The 20949-nt window shown below is 42.6% G+C and overlaps 1 protein-coding gene across 1 annotated transcript in view; it reads left to right on the top strand.

The window, feature by feature from the left end:
* The first annotated feature begins 342 nt into the window (after positions 1-342).
* Positions 343-20949, top strand: part of GNAL (G protein subunit alpha L) — a 146592-nt gene continuing 125985 nt past the window's right edge. Inside the window, exon 1 of the mRNA XM_063130531.1 lies at positions 343-901. Coding sequence (XP_062986601.1) covers positions 358-901 — 544 coding nt within the window. The 5' untranslated portion in view covers positions 343-357. The remainder of the gene's footprint in view (positions 902-20949) is intronic.

Below are 20949 nucleotides of genomic sequence, written 5' to 3'. Positions count from 1 at the left end.
AACCTGGAGCTGCGCGGTGGGCTTGCGCTGGGGTATTTACGGTAAGGTGGACTCGACGGCGGTGGCGGGTCTGTGTCAGGTGATCTGAGGCGAGGAGCCGCCGCTGCTGCCGCCCAACCGACGCCGACACCGACGCTTGCCCTGAGGAGGACGACGACGACGGCGGCGATTGGGAAGGAAGGAAGGAAGGAAAATGCAAAATGGCCCAGCGGGGCTGTGAGGAGGGGCTGCCCGGCGCACCCTCCGCGGCCCTGACGCGCGGGGACAACGGCGCGCGCTGAGTGCCTGCCTGCCTGCCTGCCTGCCTTCCAGACGCGCGCCCGGCGGCTCGTCCGTCCCCCGGAGGGGCAGCCAGACATGGGGCTGTGTTACAGCCTGCGCCCGCGGCTCTTCGGCGAACCCGGCGCAGGCGGCGGCTCCATCTCCAGCGCCGCCGCCACCACCACCTCAGAGACCGAGCAACAGTCGTCGCCACCGCCCACGGCGGAGCCCTTGGCCCGGGCGCAGCCGCTGCCGCCACCGCTGCCCGGAGCTCAGGCCGGGGGAGGAAGAGGAAGAAGCGCGGGGAAAGGCGGTGGCCACAGCAGCAGCATCAGTAGCACCAGCGGCGGCGAGGCCGAAGGCGCCGGCGGGAAACCCCGCGTGGGGGAGCTGGACGGGCCGCTGCTGCTCCTGCAGAACGGAGGGGGCAACGGGGCGGCTCCCCGGGAGAGCGCGCCGAAGGAGCCGCCGGCGCCTCAGGCCAAGCCGCAGCCTCTGGCGCTGCAGAGACCCTGGGAGAAGGCGCGCCTGGAGGAGCGGGAGGCGGAGAAGGAGGCGCGGCGGGTCAGCAAGAGCATCGACCGGGCGCTCAAGGAGCAGAAGCGGGAGTACAAGCAAACGCACCGCCTGCTGCTGCTGGGTACGTACCACCCCGCCCTGCCTCGCCTCAGCGCACAGGTGGCGCTGGCTGCCTCCCGGGATGGCCACACGGCAGTCGGAAAAATCAGCCGGCCGCGACCGGGTGGGGGGTGCTGCTGCCCCATGGCAGGGTGGTGTTCGGGAACAAAGGGATGCCTGTCGACCCTCGGGCATGCCTTCCCTTCAGGCTTCCGCACAGCACCTTTCTGCCATCTCTTCCTGAATCAAACTCCTTTCTCGGTATCTGTACGTCTCTTCTTATAAAAATAGCTTGCATTTCCTCAATCCCTTCAGCTCTGCCCCTATTCTGTGTACTCAGCCCTCCCCCTCCCCCCGCTTCCTTCCTGGTCATCCGGTTCTCTCTCCCCCCCCCCCCCCGTTCCCCATCTGTTTTCTCCTCCAAATGACCTAGCTTCATCACTTTTCTCCAGTTATGAAAACGGTTATTATAAGGTGGAACAGGAGGTGTTATATCCAAGCAGCAGCAGAGAAGAAATAATGTTGTTTCCTGTTTCTTATTGTATGCATGTGTGTGGCTGTATTGTTGCTCAAAAACGAAAGTGTACTTGTAGTGGCATTTTGACCATGTAAAAATGTTTGGCTATTAATGATTTTGCAGTTAAAGCTTTTTAATAAAGACTATTCTTTTTTGATGCTGGATGCAGTTGCTAATGTCCCTTTGAGAAGAGGTGGTATGATTTTATGACTCATAAGTGAGCCAATGGAAATGCAAGACAATGGGTTAAGTAATTATGGAAAGATGAGGAGTTGATGAATGTTGCATAGAAGGATTAAAGTAGTTGCATTTCACCGGTAGTGTTTAAAGTGTTATAAAATTGTAGGGGATTGGAAGGGCCTTAAGAATCCATCCAAGGTGGATTCTTCTATACCATATTGTTATTTAGAGATTGTATGATCACCTGTGTAAAGAGCCATACTCCAGTGCAACCCAGTAGAGGTCAAGGTAAGCATCAGGTAGCTTTGCATCATGTAGGGCAAAGTGAAAACTCTTCAGAGTTGCCAAGAAACTTGGCCTGAAGAAATATATTTTTCCTGATCCTTATGTATTGTGACTAGAACTTAAGCAGTAAGCAAGGCCCAATATTTTGTGAATAATTTAAGTTTGGCATCAGAGTAGGCCTTGGCAGAAGGAAGCAGAAATGGGAGAAGCTACCAGAGAAGCTTTTATCAATCTAGTATTTTTGAATTGTACAAGGTAAACTATTTCCCATAAAGTGTAATGAGCGTGTTGATACTTTTTAATTAATAATTATTAGTTCTCTCTAGGAACCTCATAACTGTTGCTTTTACATATAGTGAATACTATAGGGATAATTAAGTGAAGCATCAAATTTCCCTGAAGAAATAAACTGTACTCAAGTGTATCTGGTTTGTTCTTTTAAGTAGTGAATGGGTAGTTGTATTCTACAAAGTAAGATTAGAAATCTTTAGCTTCTATTCAAAAGATTGTACATTACTTTCTTTCCTTTATCCAATATATGCTAGTGGATTCTCTCATAAATGTTAAGAAGGAAATAGACCAGTTAAAAATACTTTTATTTATAAAGGTGCCAGAGGTGACTGCCAAAACAGTATAAGTTCTAAAAATAAACTATAGATTGTTATTGGCTGAATGTTTGTAGTATACACAGTAGTGTCTTTTAGATGGTAACCAGAAAAAGCCTTACAATGGGACTTTGAATGGAAATGTTTTCAAAGTGTTATTCTGTATAAACTTCGGTAAGTATGCGGCAAAAGCCAAGCAAACTAAACATTGAGATGACTGCTCCATTGTGCTTTGGAGGGTGGTAAAAGAATATGTATTATATCAGAGATGAGGATATGCCTGGGTATTTGATATATCGAGTAATGAGGATACCCTCTTCACAGGCAGACAGCTACCCAGCTGATTGCCTGTGGCAAGTAGGAATTCCTCTAAGGTTACCAACCAAATCCTCCAACTGAATCAAATTCTAAAGAGTTTATGACTCTTTCAGGCTAGATAGGAGACAAAAGTCAATATCCTATGTTGCCCTGCTCCAATTGGGTTGCATTAGTGGGACCCACCACTGGTGCAAGGAAGCTAGCTCTTCTTAGAGCAACTCCAGAAACAAGCTGAAATGCTTGTTTCCGGAATGGCACAGGTCAGCAGAGCTCCCTTCTGTGAGCTCAGCTGATCCGAGCTGTTCTGGAAATGACGTTGCAGCTCGTTTCCAGTTGCTTTAGGAAATGCTCACTTCCTGTTGCATCAGCACTTTGGTGCACAGGCAATATTGGATACTACCCAAAGACAGTTTAGTGTGCTGAACCCAGAATGTATTCTGTGACCACTATGGGTGTTTCCAGATGGAGGGCTGTTAATGCTACTAATCTAAAGGCACTGTGCACCTATTCCACCTTTTCTTTCTTAATGGATTTTTTGTGAAAACAAAAAAGATTGAGGAAGAAGTGGGGGGGGGAATAGGAGGACTACAAGTAGAAGATGACATTGTCTAGATCTCTCTTTAAAATTCAGTGAATGGGGCAGGTGACCACATGACAAAAGCCTTGTCTGGAAGCACCCTATGTATCTCTAAAACATACCCCTTCTTTCGAGGAGAAAAAGGGAGTATTCTTTACTGTTTCTTCAGAACAGTCACATTTAGAGGTATGGTTTTTGAAAACTGGATCCAAGGACAGTGTACCACCTGTACCCTCCATAATGCATCCCTGCTTAACACAGAGACTGTATCATAGAGGCTGCATAAAAGTAAGAAAAGCTCCCATTAGTGTAGTGCTAAAATCAGCTGCTTGTGCTACCTCTCTCCCTGTCTTCTGAGAGTGGTGTGGCTATGTGAGTGGCCCAGGTGGAACAGCCATTCAGTGGGAGGAAGGGTTGGAGATGGGAAAGGAACTGGGAATGCCACTGGAAAATGGTGGAGAGAGCAGTAGTTTTAGATGAGTAGGGAATTTCCTAAGCTATTTTATTTGTATGGCTGCTATAAAGTCAGATTGTATGTGTTGACAACCAAGGATGATGATGATGATAAATCTAGGCCCATAAAAAGGATATGCTGCATGCCAGCCTTTTAATGGTATAGTTCAGCATAAATTGTCATCAACATTTATTATCAGATTTCTCCTACATGTGAGACACGTTTTCTGTTACCATCCTGGATATAGTTAGATTAGAGGCTTTTGCTTCCTGAGGAATCACAATAGGATGTAATTTCCTGATGGCTAATGTAATACGTTTCTGACAGGAAAAATGTTTGTGCTGGGAGATCTACTGGCTACCATGCTGATGTTTGGAAAAGATTTTCTCCCAGATCAGATTGGCTAGCAATCCTGTATTCCTAGGAGCCTGATAATATGTGATTTGAATAATCTGCTTGAAACATTTGTAGATATTTGCTCTGCGGGCAACTGCCTGGGCTGCACTTCTTTTTTGCAGTGAATTTTTATTGAGTTTACATGGGATGAACTTTAAGAGACAGATATGTCATAGAATCATAGAATAGTAGAGTTGGAAGGGGCCTAAAAGGCCATTGAGTGGTTCTACCTGTGGAAAGTGTGATGGACAGGATGAATTGTAATAGATTCAGTGCCACTGGAAATAACTATGTTTTGCCTCTTAATAAATCATTTGGTGTGTATGTTATAGCAGCTCTGTCATGCTGACTGGAGATAATGGAAATTGTAGTCTGGCATGTCTGGAGGGCACGAGGTTGGGGGAGGTTGTTTTATAAGTAATGTCTGAACTCTGATGTCGATATTCACATCTGAATATTGACAATCCCAGAATTTGTGACTGTTGGAAAACTGGGCGGTATGTTGGTGAACGTTGGCAGTCACCAAAATGTGATTGTGCATGTCCAAAACTTGGGGAAATGTATATCTTTTTTCATACATTTACAAAATTTACTTGAGACTCTCAGCAATCATGAGATTTTGGACATTCGGTGGACCACATATTTGCAGATCCAGCTACTTATCTCTTCTTCTGATGAAGACCACAATGACTGTGATCCCTGTGCACACTTATCTGGGAGTAAGTCCCACTGAACATTATGGAACTTGCTTCTGAGTAACAAGCATAGGATTGCTCTGTGGGTCACTCAAAACCTACAATACTCTCACCAATGTAAGTTGGTTCATTAAGTGATATTGGTCTATTTAGTATCTCACAACTGTAGTATCGCACAACAAAAGGTTACAAACCTGCAAAACCTTGGGGGTTCCTCTGTGTCTGCCAATACCTCTCTCTTATTTGTAGATTGTGCCGCTTTGGCTACATAAGGACCGGCACGCAAAGAATTGAGTTTGCTTTGAATATATTTGTTGATGTTTATTATTATATGAGGGTATGGCAACAGTTATCTTGAGAACAGTATATTGTAAATAATTTTCTACATTTTTAGAAAGTAGAATATAAATAAATTGTTAACCAGTGTGGTGTAGTGGCTAGAGTGTTGGACTGGGACTCAGGAGATCCGAGTTCTAGTACCTACTCGGCCATGGAAACCCACTGGGAGACTTTGGACCAGTCACAGACTCTCAGCCCAACCCACCTCACAGGGTGGTTGTTGTGAGGATAAAGTGGAAAGGAGGAGGAGGATTATGTACACCTCCTTGGGTTCCTTGCAGGAAAAAAGTCAGGAAATAAATGCAATAATAAATAAAATAAGTAAATAAATAATAAAACATGACAGTTTGAGATTATGAATTATTGAAGAAGAGATTGGGTAAGAAGATCATGAAGTATTTACATGCATTGCTTACTGTTGTCAGTAATGTCTGTTTTAGTTGCCCTTTGGTCCTGTATATAGCTGGCAAGTCATTTACTGTTTGAATGATATTGCCTTCTTTCATTGGGTGCCTTTGTAAACACTTCTGCTGGAACTGGGTCTTGTAAAAATTTAATTGACCTTTTTCATGCAGGGAGCTGCCTTCTAAAGCAGACCCACAGTTTTCTTATAGAGATGCATTACAGTATATCTCATGGATACTTTCAATTCCTGAAATAAATACAAAAATGTAAATATAAAATTTAAACTTATTTTATCTATTTGCTTGTTGCAAGTGATACACTACCGTTTACATAAAGCATATACAGATTTAAAATCCTGACCTTAAAAAACAACTAAGTGTTAAATGAAAAGAACTGTATTAACAGCACAGTGATATTCATGTTTACTCAGAAGTAAGCAGCATTGATTTCAATGGAGCACTTACATATGAGTGGGCATGTATAGGACTGCACTGTTAGACTGCAATCCTTAACACACTTAACAGGAAATATGTTCCATTGAATTTAAGAAGACTTATTTCTGAGTAAACATACATGTGGATTACACAGTTGGATAATTTTAGAGTATTAGTATGATAAAGATAATGGATTGGATCCAGACCATCATCCACAAATGGAAAAGCTCCTTCTGTCCATGGAAGGTCTATGATCCATCAGAAGGATCCTGTTGGTGGAAAGTAAGGGATGTGACATTGATTCTCCTCTCCCCCTGCAGCCTCAACTATCGCCTCCCATGCAGTGCTGGAAGGTCCCCTAACTCTCTGGAGCAGTTTCGGAAAGGGCTGTGAGAATTAGCAAATCTGTAGAAGTTGCCTCAGACATTTCAGCTGATGGGAAAATACACTGAGTGGGACTGCACTTGGAATGTTTCCACCAGCAGGAGTGAAGTCTGGATCTGATCCATTGTTTCTGAGAAGCGTACCAAAACGTAATTCTTGACTAAGGCTGTTGCTAGATGGGGCTGTTGTACGAGTTACATACCGCCGGCGTCCTTACAGGTCCACATGACGTTCACCAGGATCCGTGTCCATCCTGTGTTGAAACCTCTGTTTTCCCGTGTTTTGTGAAACGGCTTTAAGCCTGGTATTTCCTGTTGGCACGGGCTAATTTGGATGCAGGCGGCAGAGGTGTGGAACGAAATGAGGTCAGCACGGTTTCCAGTGAGGTCAGCAATGATCAGGAAGAAGGCGTGCAAAGGGGAGTGGCCAGTGGTTTCGGCCAAACCTCGTCCTCCATTTGCGCCCCTTGTGAAGCTGTGGCAGTGGAGCAGTGGTTTTTTTTTTTAATAAATGGGTCCACTTTGCGCACGAACGGACGAACAGAAAACTGTCTGGTGAGTTGGGAGGGTGTTGTGGACGTATGGGTTATGTGCAGCTTGTTACCTGCGTGTGGAAAACTTTTCGGGAAGGTGGGCATCCAACTTTAATGGGAAGTTGGTGGGCTGTACCCTCCCCATTGTTGCAGTGGGCATTAGGTACCATCCTAATGCCGGTGGTGTAGGCTGTGCGGATAATGTAAAGGCGAGTGGGGGAATGACAGGCACAGTAGAGGCAGGCAGGGCTGTGTGCCTATTGGTGTGGGTATGCGGCAGCTGGATGTAAAGGGGCAACAGGTGAGGGTGGGCGGCCATCTTCCATCGGTCATGCGGCGGCAGGCGGAAAGTCAGGGAAGCATCAGCCAAGGGGGTGGGCATGTGCCCTGGGGCCCCTTTGCACTGTGTCAATACACCCCCCCATCCTTCTGTCTGCATTTGCTGGGTGAGTGGGGGGGGGCGGAGTGCCGGTGGCAGGCTGCTGATGCCGGTTTTGCACCTCCACTGGTGCAGAAACTGATGACCCCCCCCCCCCGGTGCCTTCTTTCTGCTTGGCCCATGTGTAGGTATCAGGAATGGCTCCGCAGGGGAGGGGGGACCCAGTAGCGGCGGTGGTGACCTGTGCGGCGCAGGTACTCTACGTACACGGTCGACATGGCTAACCCCCTTTGGTGGAGGGCAGTCAATAGGTTGATGCGGCAGCATACCCTCATCAGTAGTTCTTCCTCCCACTGCCGCCATCTGGCAGCCACCACCGCACGGAACCGCTGATATTGCGCCACAGCCCCAATGTACATGGCTGCGCCCATGAGAAGGGTGACAAGGGCTCCCTCAGGGAGATTTCCCATAGCTCCCCTCCCTTCGCTATTGCTCCCCATACACACGCACACACAGGGCCGCCTTTTCTTCCTGCATATGCTGCTTGGGCACAATGCACTTCCGCTGGCGCAGCTGGTTCAGGGCTGCTGCCATGCCTACACCCAGATGTGGGATGGCTCCGTGGGATGGGGGGAGGGTCGCAGGGCTGGTCATCACTGGAAATAGTCAGAGGCCAGATGGGAGATGTAGGCGCAGAGTGCACATGCAGACGACTATCCTTAGATCACAATACATCTGTCATCAACCCCGAAAGCAAATGAAAGCATCTCTGCCTTGTCAATGTTGCTGCTCAACAATGCCACTCTTTCCCATCCTCCTGCCACCACTGGCCACGCCCCCTGTGGAGCATCCCCCACTGCCAACTGGCTCCCCTGTGCCCAGCCCTGGGGGGTGGAATCCAACATAAGCAGCAGCGGCACTTCAGCCGCCGCCAACCACCGCAGATTGCGCTCTTTGGCACTTGCGCAAATCGCACCATGGACGGAAACACACACACCCCAAAATCAGGCCGGTGTGACTCCGCATCCCATGCTCGACCCAACAGCACCACAACCGTAACAAACTCCCGCAACAACCCCCCTCCAATACCTGGATAACCCACACAACGTGTGGACCCTGAGGCGTCACACCTATGCAGGAAACCCCACTTTCACCCCTCCTCAAACACGGAACACCGTTAGGTCTAGCAAGGCCCTAAGACTAGATATATAGTCAGCATGCTTGAGACATTGGCCTTATCTACACCAGACAGGATATTGCACTATGAAAGCAGTATATAAGAGGCAGGAGCCACACTACTCCTTTATAGTGGTATTGAAGTGCACTGACAACTTTTGGGGCCCATGGACACATACCATATCCCCATTTCAAACTGCTATATCCTGCTTTGTGTGGCTCCTGCCTTTTATATACCACTTTCATAGTGCAATATCTTGCTTAGTGTAAATGAGGCCATTGAGAGAGGCAGCTTCAGAACTGGTAGAGCCTACCACTATTGACCAAGAGAAGGGGCAGATGGACAACACAAACAGGGCAATGACAGAAAGTCTGTGAACCACCTTGTAAGGGCAGTGTGTTCTGAAAATCAGGTTAAAAGCCTTTTAAATAGAAAATAATAACTAAATTTGTATGTTAATGACACAATGTTTTTAAAACTGGAGTCAGTTAGATCATACACACTATTCTTCTGGGTGTTGTGTATATTACATTGTGGGGTACTATTGACCCCAATGACCTCTTAACAATTATATTGTTTTACTGAAAAAAGAGTTCTGAATCAAAAAAATTGGTGGCATGTTTAAGAAGTGTTTTATTTTTATGGACTTCTTGGGGTACCTTTGACCCCCTACCCATATTGATACAGTAATTTCTTCTGTTTGTGGTATGTTAAAAGTGGTAGACTCGGTAGCTGTGCATTTCTTTCTTGTATAAAATAATATTTGAGAAGGTAAATTGTAGTGCAGTTTAAACACTAGAGAAAGTTTCTTGTTAAACTGCCATAACAACCACAAAAGCAGTAACAAAAACAAACCAGATGTTGATATTTTACAAATGCCACCAATACAAATATATTATTCCAATGCTGATTTAAATGCTTGGCCAATACATGTTGGCTGCAGTATGTTAGCTTCTCCACAGGACCAGCATAATGTTGAAAAAGCTTTGAGGCTGCAATCCAATACATACATACCTAAGAGAAAGTCCCATTGAACTCAGTGTGGCTTATGTCTGAGTAAACATGTATTTTATCTTCCATCCGCCCTGCAATTTTAACTAGATGGGAAAATTTGCCTGTCTAGCTAGGAAGCTTTGGAGTGGGAGGGGGGAGGCGCATGGCCTATAGAAAGCTGCGTAAAGCGGCTTTTGCATTCTCCTCCCCTCCCAGCCCCCAGGACCACCCCTTGAAGGTAGCCAGTCCCCCTTCTTGGCATGAACTCTTCCATTTCAACTTCCTTGACTCCCCTTTTCAGTTCTACTGCCTCCTATTCCTACATTAGCACAATACGTTCGCAACTTCAGAAGTTTGGTATCCCCCACCCCCCAGTGCATAAGTCAGTATTGTCCTTGTAAAAGCAAGCAGTAACCCTTTCCTTGTTTGAGTATACAATGGTAGAGGGGATTGAGTGGAAAGAGGTTGCAACATTGTGGGCATTCAGAGCAGCAGGAGTCTCTGCCATACTCTACTAGTGAAATGCTGGTATAATGAACTTCCGAAGTTCCTAGTGTTGTTCCAGCAGTGGAATGCCAAAGGGACTGTGGAGGCAAGGGAGGGTGAAACTCCCACCCGATCGTCGTCACTAGGTAATGTCAACTCCTCAACACCCAACACCCACCTACCCTAAGCATGTTGTAGTGCAATGTCAGCAATACATGGGTGGGTGATATTGGATCGGTTGCATGGCTGCAAATAATACCACATTTTCTGCGTTCAGAAATATCATGGGGAAAACAGAGGGAAGACATGGGACAGCTGCTGCAGGACAATGACATTGTGTATTGGTCACAGGAAATACCGTGAATGAAGAATGACAATCACACCCAAAAAACCTACGTGAAGGAGTCCAGAGTGAGTTTCTGTTACTGCAGAGATGAGGCTTTAATCCTTGGTTTGCTCTCATTTTCTCTTTTATTATTTTTACAGTAAACAAGTGTTCTATCACTATAAAAAGGAAAAGAGAGAAAAAAGAGTAAATCAGTAATTAAAGCTTCCCTCTGCAGGAATAGAAATTTCAATTAACAGAGACTATCAGTAATTTTGGTTGTAGTACTCCAAACTTTGCTCACCATGAAGCAATAAAATGAAATTAAGTTTGGTTTAGGTTTGGGGCATGTAGTTTGTATTATTAGCTAGATCCTGATGGTGGCAGCAAATGTTAAGAGAAGCAAAAAATAGCTTCCTCTAGATTGCACCTATACTCCCAGTTGGGGAAATGTTAATATATTTAAATTTACAGAGCCAGTATAGATATGGGCTTTCGAGATAGTAGCTGATATTTGGACATAAAGATAGATTATGAAAGATTAGGATTATCTTGGAATTTAGACCCATGAAACCATATCCCTTTTGGGGTGTTTCTATGAGAATCCGAGATATAAGATTAATGACCATACTTTTAAATATAGATTTGATGCACTTAATAAACCCAGATCTCTGGAATATATTTCCCACATAAGAGGAGCTGTGAAAATAACTTATTCTAAAACCATTCCCACTTTTTTCAAATCTTATTTGTATCCTTGCGTAGTGAGAGCCAAATAGAAGTCTGTATGTTAGCCCCAAGCAGATATAATTTTACAGTGCAAAAGACATGGGCTGCATGACCAAAAATGTTAAATTAGGCTCCTTGGTTGCAAACTAATACGTTTTATTTGTATATGCCAGCCAGTAATATGCATGCTTATTTAGGAAATATGTGCATTTCAAAATGGGACTTGATTTAAATCAGTGATTTAAATCTATCATGCTATGACTGCATTATCCTCTGTGGCAGGAAGAGGAAGGAAGAGTTAGAAATTACAGTCTGATTTTGTTATCAGAAGCAGCTTGCTACAGAACAACTCAGCAACAACTGCTGCTGATTCTGAACAGACACTAGTACAGTTACTAGTACAGTGATGCTATACTAAAAGCATCAAATAGAAACCTAATAATTTGCACAGCAGCAAATCATTTTATGGGTTTGAAACTTGCAGCTTAATTCATTTTCTCTTCATTGCAGCAGTTTAAGCAGAGTTAAAGCAGTGCCCTGTGTATTGTATGCATCTTTGCAACACTTTCCTTTTTAAAAGCTTTATGAATGCCAGTATTTTTGCTGGTGCAGTGTTATGCTGGTACTCTGGCAATGGGGCTGTTTTGACAACTTTCAGGATCAGGGTAGATTTGATTTAAATCACAGTTTAAATCACTACTCAGAAAGACTCAATTTAATCATGTGACTTCCCCTGACCGCAAAGTGCACACTTCCTTGCTATATTTTACACAACTCAGAGTTTCCAAAGACTCATTCTTGTTGGTATAATCTTAATATTTACAACCAGATGAAGGTTTCCTTTTTAGAATAGCAACTTTTTGGATTAGTTTTACAGTTATATATAAAAAAACTGATTTGGTTATACTATTAGAAACACATCATAGATAATTATGAGAAATTATTGCGAGGTGAACTATCTCCAGTTTAATAGGTTAATCATTCATATTTGGACAACTTTTCTACTGTACTTTATGGGAAGGAGAAAAATAATATTACAGAAACCTCTGAAGAGCATGACATTGTGAATAGATTAATGGAATTTATTTACCAAAAAATTTAAACAGCCTCATGCTACATAATTAAAAACTAATCCTTATTTCGTGATGAATAACCTTTGGACTATAATGTATCTTAAATAGAAAACTATCTTTAGATATATTTTTCCTCAAAAAGCATTTTATTAAAAAATCCAATTTAAATTTTAAAAAATCTGATTTATTTTTTTTAAAAAAATCATTGATTTTTATCCACCCTGTTCAGGATGTAGCATGAAGTGCTGTTGTTGGCTTTGCCTCCGCCTCCTTTCTCTACTTCAAAAAGAGTTCTGTACATTCCAGATTTGCAATGTGTGAACTCCTGAATGTATGGAATCACCAAACAGTATTTTAATACGTAGCACAGCTAGGATTTTTGAATAGCACTCTACACTGAGGGATAACAATTTAAAATAATCTAAATTTCATCTAACCATGTTGTCTCAAGCCATTTGGGAAATGTACATGGGGCATGGAGGTTGGAAGCAATTTTGCCTGGTCTGTAAGTACAGCTAAATATTTTAGACACTTTATAGATTATTTAATGTTTTGCACAGTAAATGCAGGTGCTGCATGTGATGTCTTTCCTTTGAAAAGTGCTTCTGATGCAGGTATGTTGTATCTTCCTAGGACTCAAACCATAAAGGTTTGTTGCTCAGAACATTTGATTTTGTTCCCTGCTAGTCTGTTCATTTCTATCATGAGTGCTTTGTAGAATGTGGCTGTGTGAAAGAGTACCTATTTATTTCTCCATGCCTAGCTATTCTTCTATACGTTTTTAAGTTTAATTTTGTTTTTCTGTTTAAGAAACTGTTTTAGTAACTGAGCTGACCCCTACTGTATACCACTTTAGAACAAGAATGCTGTTCTAGTACTTTTTTTAAAAAAGTAGCAAACCCTGTACTCTTTCGGGCACTGAAGTTTATATTTTCCCTGATTAAATTATAATTGTGTAGTGGCAAATGGTTATCTTCCTGCAACAAGGCAATGAGCCTGTTCAGAAAACACCTTAAACCCTGCTGGTTAAGGCTTTTGGTTAAGCAGCAGGGTTTAAGGTATCTTGTGTGATGTGTTTTGCTAAACCCTGCTCACTCAGTAACCACAGGTGAACTGTCTGCAGCCAGGTTAGTGGCTTTAAGCATGGCTTAAAGTGTTGTGTGCGACAGCACGGCTTGTGGTTAGTGCTAACCCCAGAGAACCACAGTTTCACTAACTACAGTCCCTGAAGTGTTGTCTGAACAGGCCCAATGTTTTGTGCAGACAGAATATCTCAATTTGTTGTCACTTTGGACTTGGAAAAGTTTAGCACTACAGATAAAATCCAGAAGGAGAGGGTGTTATGTCTTTAAAAAAGAAGAAAAAAGATGCATTTCTCTGCTGGAAGCATCACAGAAGTGAATTAACACACAACTCTGGAGCTGCACTCCCCCAAAATACATCACTGTAGCCATCTTAGACAAATATCCAACTGATTGGGGCAAGAGGAATTCTATACATGCAGCATTTCTTTGCTAGAAGCTGGTTTGGATTGTCCGATGCTAACTGGCATAGCTTAGCATTTTTGTTTGTTTGTGGGCACTGGATTTGACACACATGATTAAATCGACTTGGGCTGTAACACTATACCCACTTATCCAGGGAGTAAGCCCCATTGAATTCAGTGGAACTTACTTCTGAGTAGACATTTGTAGGATTGTGCTGAAAATATTTTCCTGTATGGAGATCATCTCAGTGTAGAAGACAAACTGAGTGTGCATATGATGTCAACAGATGTCTTTGTTTTGCTGGATTTACATTTATGGGAAACCGATGAACCCCACACAAGGCAGTAAGGATATGTGTTTGATTAAGGTGCTTATTGTTAATGGTTTCCAGAAAGAAAGGAAATCTCTAGCCTCTTTTCTTCAAATTATGGAATTCTTTCTCTTTTGGTATACAATTAGTGAAAGAAAAAGTGATCAGGTACTGTTTGCTCAATATTGGTGAGCAATGAGTTTCTCCTTTGTATTAATAACCTATGTTCTTGTTTACTAGTCCTGGCTCTTATAAAAATTAGGAAGACCTTTGATGGTGGAATGGCAGGAAAGTATTCCTGAGAAGGAAGACATTTCAAGAAAAAAATTAGTTGGTCTTCCCCAGAAAATCTGGGGAACCCAGTTGGTAGCACAGGTTTCCTGAAATACAACACTGTAGCCATCTTAGACAACTGTATAATTGATGGGGGCAAGAGGAATTCTGTATCTTCAAATTGATGAGCATATATAGAAGCAGAAGTGCCATTATTACCAAATATTGTGGCTGACTTTCTGAGATTGGAGCCACGTGGTGATGTGAATTGGAATAGGTGGAAGTAACCTTACAGATCTTTCCATGCAAATATATTGAATCTCAGAACCATATACATGCAGCATCCAGCTGCTTACAAAAACAGTAGAGGGCATTCTTCCTCTTCTGTAACTCTTATGGTGTCACTTGATGGCAAAAGGGAGCCGTAGATAATGGAGTGCACTTTCTTAACTAGATCTATATGTTTTTTTATTCTATAAACCTTGTTGCTGTAAACAGAGCACCAGCGAGGAATGCAAGGGATCATCTCCTCAATCATGAAGTAGGGACATTACTTCCTAACTAAAGTCAGAAGTGCACAATATGGGTGTGGTCCTTCTCCCTCACCTCATTGCTTTGTGTCCCTTTGTTCTTCTCTTCCCTTGATTGGCTTTTCATATGACCCCCCTCCCCACTTTCTCTCCTTACTGGCAAACCTGTGCTTCCTCTCGGGATCATGGTGCTTTCTACAAGCAGTGCTTCACTTCTGTCTGCGAGAAACTATTAATAGTTGCCTATTAATGGACAACGTTTTTTTCTTCCAGTGAAATCCCACTATTCCATCAAACACCCATTTTAGGGAATCTTGGATATGTATAACAAATGCATTTGATGTTAGACATTTCTGTGGTGCAAGAAGAAAAAGATACCATGGAATTTATTTAAGAATATGACTTAAGAGAAGCCGTACTGGATCAGACCAAAGGTCCATCTAATCCAGCATCCTGTTCCCCACAGTAGCTAGCCAGATATAGACTTCTAGGAAACCCACCAGGGCCTCTATTGTTCCTGTCCATCAAATGGATAATGCCTTTGAGCCATATACAACTCTGTATTTTAATTTTATATCAATTTTACTGCGTGGTTTTTATCCTGGTTGTGCTTTTTATACTGTATTTTGTATTTGTGCTTTTAACCTGTTGGTTGTTTTATTATGGTTTTAATTTTTGTGAACCGCCCAGAGAGCTTCGGCTATTGGGCAGTATAAAAATGTAATAAATAAAATAAATAAAATAATAAAATAAATGCAAGAGCCTTATCCCAAGTAGGGTAGTTACGATTATAAGACATGTTGCAGGACTCTACATCTGAAGGATGCAAACTTGTCAATTTTATAGTGGCATATAAATGTGAAAGATGAAGACCAGACACCCTATTTCTTCGATTCTAAGACACACTTTTCCCCCCATATAAACATCTCTAAAAATGGGGTGCGTCTTAGAATCACGGGTGAGTCTTGGGGGGGGGGGGTTCTGTTGGTGGTACCGAAATTAGTGTGTGTCTTACAATCGATGGCATCTTACAATCGAAGAAATACAGTAGATGTCTTACAAATGGCCTGCCAGTGATGCATTGGTGTGTAGTGCAATTCAACTCCAGCCAGTTGATGGAATGTGCTTTCTCCTCCAGTGACCAGGAGCTCTATGCAAACTGTGTCAGGTGGTGTGCTCCCCAACCTATCAAGTTGGCATCTGTCATAACTTAGATTCGGGGTAGTTTCTTTACATGATTGCCTTGAGACAAGTTCTTCCAGTGTGACCACCAAAAGAAGGAGCTGGTGACCTCTGGTGGTAGGGTGAGCCTCATATGCTTTCTCAACGTTATTTGGCCCTGAAATTTGAGGAGAAACCATTGTAGGCTCCTGGAGTGGAACCTTGCTGAGAGCACTGAAACTGGCTGCGATCATTAAGCCCCTGGAAGCATATGAGGCTCATAAGAGTTGGGCTGCTAGATGCTCCCATGGAGGCCACAGTGCCCAAATGTTTGTCATCTGTTCCTGTACTAGGATTTATTTATTTATTTCTGTTCAGTGTCCAAAATTACACCAAGGTGTTGTAGATGTTGTGTTGGTGACAGGTGACTCTTTATTATTTATTTCATTTCATTTCTATACTGCCCAATAGCCAAACCTCTCTGGGCGGTTTACAATTCATAAGATAATTGGACATGTTCACTACGAAACTATGGTCTGAGAAACAGGCCAAAGTTTTCCGTAGATCCCCCTCTGCCTTCTAGTGAGTTGGCAATCTGATGAGTAGGTCATCTAAATAAGGACAAAAGTAAATACCCTGGACTCTGAAGTGTGCCACAAGGGCCACCATGATTTTTATGCACACCTGAGTGGCAGAGGAAATACCAGAAGGAAGAGCCTTGTAGATTGGAAATTGCAGTGACGACCCTTCAATGTTTTACTCGGTTGTGGGAGTGTGGAGAAATCAGGAAGCGCTCTCAGGGTTGAGTTTTGAATTCTGATGTGTAACTGTGCTGTTGCATCTGAAATACCCACTTGTATGTCGTGGAGAGCAGCTGGTCAGGCTTGCAGGAAGAGATGTAGTCTGCCCCCCATGGAACTGTGTCTGGTATCAGATGGTACATGGTTTATAGTGTTGCTTGCCTCCATGGCCACCCTCTTGCGCTGTGGCCTTGTTAATCTGACAGCCTGATCAAGGGGCTTTGTTCTGTCACTGGTACTGATTCAGGGCTGTGAAAAGGTGGTTACGAAGGCCTTATCCAGCCTTCTTTGTCACAGATGGTAAGGCTTTCTTCTTTTCCTTCATCTCAGTTAGTACAGGATCAAGGGATTTGGGTACTTTTTGGTATTTTAAACCTGCCCCCTTGCATTTGGCCTGCCCCTTTTGCCTTCAGCCCCATCCACCACTGGAATGCAATCCCTGAATGCTTTTCTGAGATACAGTTTGACGTAGAAAATCTGGAGACTTTCACGGCCATGAACTTGTTCTGTATGTCTATATATGTGTTTAATTCTCTAAGCTTGGTTTGTGCAGCAGGAAGCCTTTAGAAAGTTTTAAATGTACTTTATGGCACTGAACACATTTTTCTGCATTGTGCCTGTAGAGAGTCTTTATATGCAGATGTGCTTGAGAAAGTCATTTTAAATAACCAAGCCTAGGAATCTTTTCATTATTTATTGTAATTTGTTCCTGTAACTGAGAAATCTAAAACAAGCTCTTGAGTAAACTGAATTTACACACACATACACACACACAATTCATAAACGAATGGCAGGGCTGTTAGCCAGAATAAGTACATAGTATTGAATTTATCTACTATTCTTGAGTGAACTCAGGCCTTAGCTAGACCTACCTGAAAGTCCGAGGCAGAGGAGGGGAAACCTCGTGTTGTGAATAACGTGAGATCTCGCCCCCATTTACACATAAGGCGTGACGACCTCAAGAAGAGAGGCGTTGCACCCACCATTTTTTTTATTTTTCAAAGGGCCAGCTGCACACAAGCGCTCAAGCGACTAAAGGTAGGTTTTGTTTTCTTTTTTTAAAAAAGATTTCCCCGCTCCCCCTCCCCCCCAGCTCCGATGGGCGCAGTGCTCCTGGCTCTGTGCAAGTAACCGCGCGGAGCTGGGAAAAGCTGTGGAAACAGGCCACACGCTTGCGGTCTTGGGCTCAGCCCGAGACTGCAGGGAAAACTGGGCCCAAAGTGTAGGGCTGCATCCTGGGGCCAGGGAGGGATGATTCCTCCCTGATCCTGGGATCCCCTGTGTGTCATCTGGTCTAGCTAAGGCCTCTTTTGGGTCAAAGTAGTCCTAGAAGTTGGTTTTTCAGCAGTATGGACTTTCATGTAATGTTCCCTAAAGATTGCATCTGTGTGGTTTAGTATCTAGATGAAATTACTGGGTGTGATTGTCCTTATCTTCGGTGTACAGAGGCACAAGCTGCCTTCTAAAATGATTTATTAACCCCTCCTTGTAACAGAGCCCAGCATCTTTGATATTGCTTTAGTCTTATTAATATTAAAGATTATACTAATATATTATCATTGTAAAATGTTGGATAACCCCAATGGAAAAGAGAAAAAACTGATTGCCACTATGTGTAAGAAATGGAAAGGAAAGGAGCCAACATATGTCCTTAAGCCCTCTCTGTACAGAATATAATATGTAAATTGACCATTAAGTCCCATCCTTGTTTTAAGAGTAGAAACCTTTATTGAAAAAAAGTAACCTATGATCAACATTAGTTTCTTGCAGTCTATTCCATAATCTTTCTCTAGAAATGAAAGATCAACGAAGTCATCTCAAGTTGTTTCTTTTCATAGGCTGAATTTTATAAATGAGAGCCATTTGCTACAACATGTTTATAAACACATATACAAACATACGTGGTTGTTTTGGCAGCTCTGCCTCACTACAGCTGCTCAATTTCTTTTTGAATCAAGGAAGAGTTTAAAAAGGCAATGTGATTGATACAGCTATTATTAATATTAATACAGCTATTATTATTATTATTATTATATTTATTTGTATCCCACCTTTTGCCCAATACTGTTCAACTCAATGGCTGCGCACATTCTACCTGTGTAGAACTCTTGCACCATTAGCTGCAAGGCAAAGGCACAAAGTAGGTGTGGATAAATATCCATGTGCACAATCAGAGCTTTCTTTAGTGTTCGTATCTATTATTAAGTTAGTCACGGTGGCTTGTTTGATCGTGTGAACCAGCCCAGTGTCTCTTAAGCCTCTGTAAACAAATTACCCTCAGTTGGTTTCTCTGGAGGATTAATAGTCTAACATTCCTTTTTGATCTGATTTCTCTTAGCAACATTGTTTTTGGTCATTTCAATTTATCTATCCATATGTAAAATTTTAGGATTCTATCCAAGACCTACAATCAAATCCTGCTCAGCTATATATGGGATTGAAGAGAGACCATGAAAAAGAACCATAGTTTGGTACTTCTTCTGAACAGGCAAACTATGCTTTGCTTATGCCTTGCAAAACAGGATCAGAAATCATGATCAAACCCTGGGAGTGTGCAAAAAACCAAGGCTACGACACATAATGCCAAGCCATGATTTGGTGTTACATCTGAAGTACTCAAACATCAGAATCCAGGATTACAATTACAAGCCATGCAGTAGATTTTTGTGTTACAGGAAAAGAGGCTTTTTTGACTCTGACATGAACAATTACTGGAGAGGTGCCAGCATAACAAAGTAGTTTCTTTTCAATTAGATGATCTAATAGACCCCGTGATGATCCAAGCACAACTAACAAATTGTCTGAGGACTTTCTTTCTGAGTCAACATGCTGAACAGCAAAAATAAATAGCAAAAACATGATTTTTTTGGCTCTTAGTACCAGGACTTCACTCTTCTTATAATGGAGCTCAGTGCTGCACACACAATTCACCCCAAAGTTGCTATTTTATTAACGTGTAAAGATAAAAAGATAAAGATACTTTATAAAATGTTTAGCAATATCCCTAGTAAGCTGTGTTGCAGTATTAGGTAGCAGGTCAAAGAAATATGCACACAAATAATTGGGTAGATGCATTACACTGCTATAGCATATAAATATTTGTTGCATTCAACTGCAAGTGATGGCAACCTTATTGGGAAAAGCCTAAGCTGGAAAAAAGTCTATTCATTTTTAAATCTTCTATACTGCTCTTTGGCCTCAAAACTGAATTCCAGTGTAGTGTAGTGTATGAGAACACAATTTTATGATTACTTGAGAGGAAAAGAACCTATAAAAATTAAGGACCAGTTTTCATGTAACATTCTATGTTCACTGATAGCACAAAAGGTTACATTTAAAAAGTGAGGACCTGCATATGGAAATATTGGATAGAGGCATTAACCCTTCCTGGATGCATATATGAGCAGGATCCTAGATTACTGTTGGCTCTGTACACAGACACAACTCCAGAAAAATATATATTGATATTAATGATTCCATGTGAAAGTACAAATGGGATCATTAAAAAAACCCTATTTGTAATTGCACAATGATGTTTCCTTAATACTAGAGCAGCAGACAGCAGTGCAACGCTCACAAGCTATATCTGGTATGTCACTGCTTTACAATGTCCTGGAAAAGTATTTCCCTACTTTTAATCAGATATAATTTTATCTTGAAAAGGAAAGGCTTTTTATGCTTATCCCATGTGCACAATAGATAGGAAAGCATTTATTCCTATGAAGGTATTACATGTGTTTGTTCCTACTGTTTGTGGTACACTGGTCTGAATTATGTCCCTCAATAGGAGGTCAGCCCTTTTTGCTCCTTTAATTGTAACTGATGAACACAAAGCAGGAAAAAAAGATGCTCCATGCCCAGATAATGCAAAGAAATTCACAAAACTAGCACCAAAATTAACAGCACTACTGGGTACTAAAAGGGATCCATTTTGATTTCAACTCAGAAGGTATAAATGCTCAATCTGAAGGTTTTGCCATTTTATTTTCTTTGAACTAAGGCCATGCAATATTCTGCCTCGGCTTTGGAAGTCCAAGGATTCATCAGCCATTTCTCAGAGTAGCCACCCCATCAAGCACAACCCTTGCATCCTGTCAAGAAAAGCCTACAACTCCCAACATGCCTTGAGAAAGAGGGATGGACTTATTGGGGGCAGGAAACAGGGCCCTGAAAGTGTGCAGAAAGGACCCAGTATCAGCAAGGAATGCAGGGACGCTGGCAGCTAT

Source organism: Elgaria multicarinata, chromosome 7 (genome assembly GCF_023053635.1).
Source record: "Elgaria multicarinata webbii isolate HBS135686 ecotype San Diego chromosome 7, rElgMul1.1.pri, whole genome shotgun sequence".
NCBI lineage: Eukaryota > Metazoa > Chordata > Lepidosauria > Squamata > Anguidae > Elgaria > Elgaria multicarinata.
Note: the sequence above shows the minus strand (reverse complement) of the source record. Positions and strands in the feature narration are given on the sequence as shown.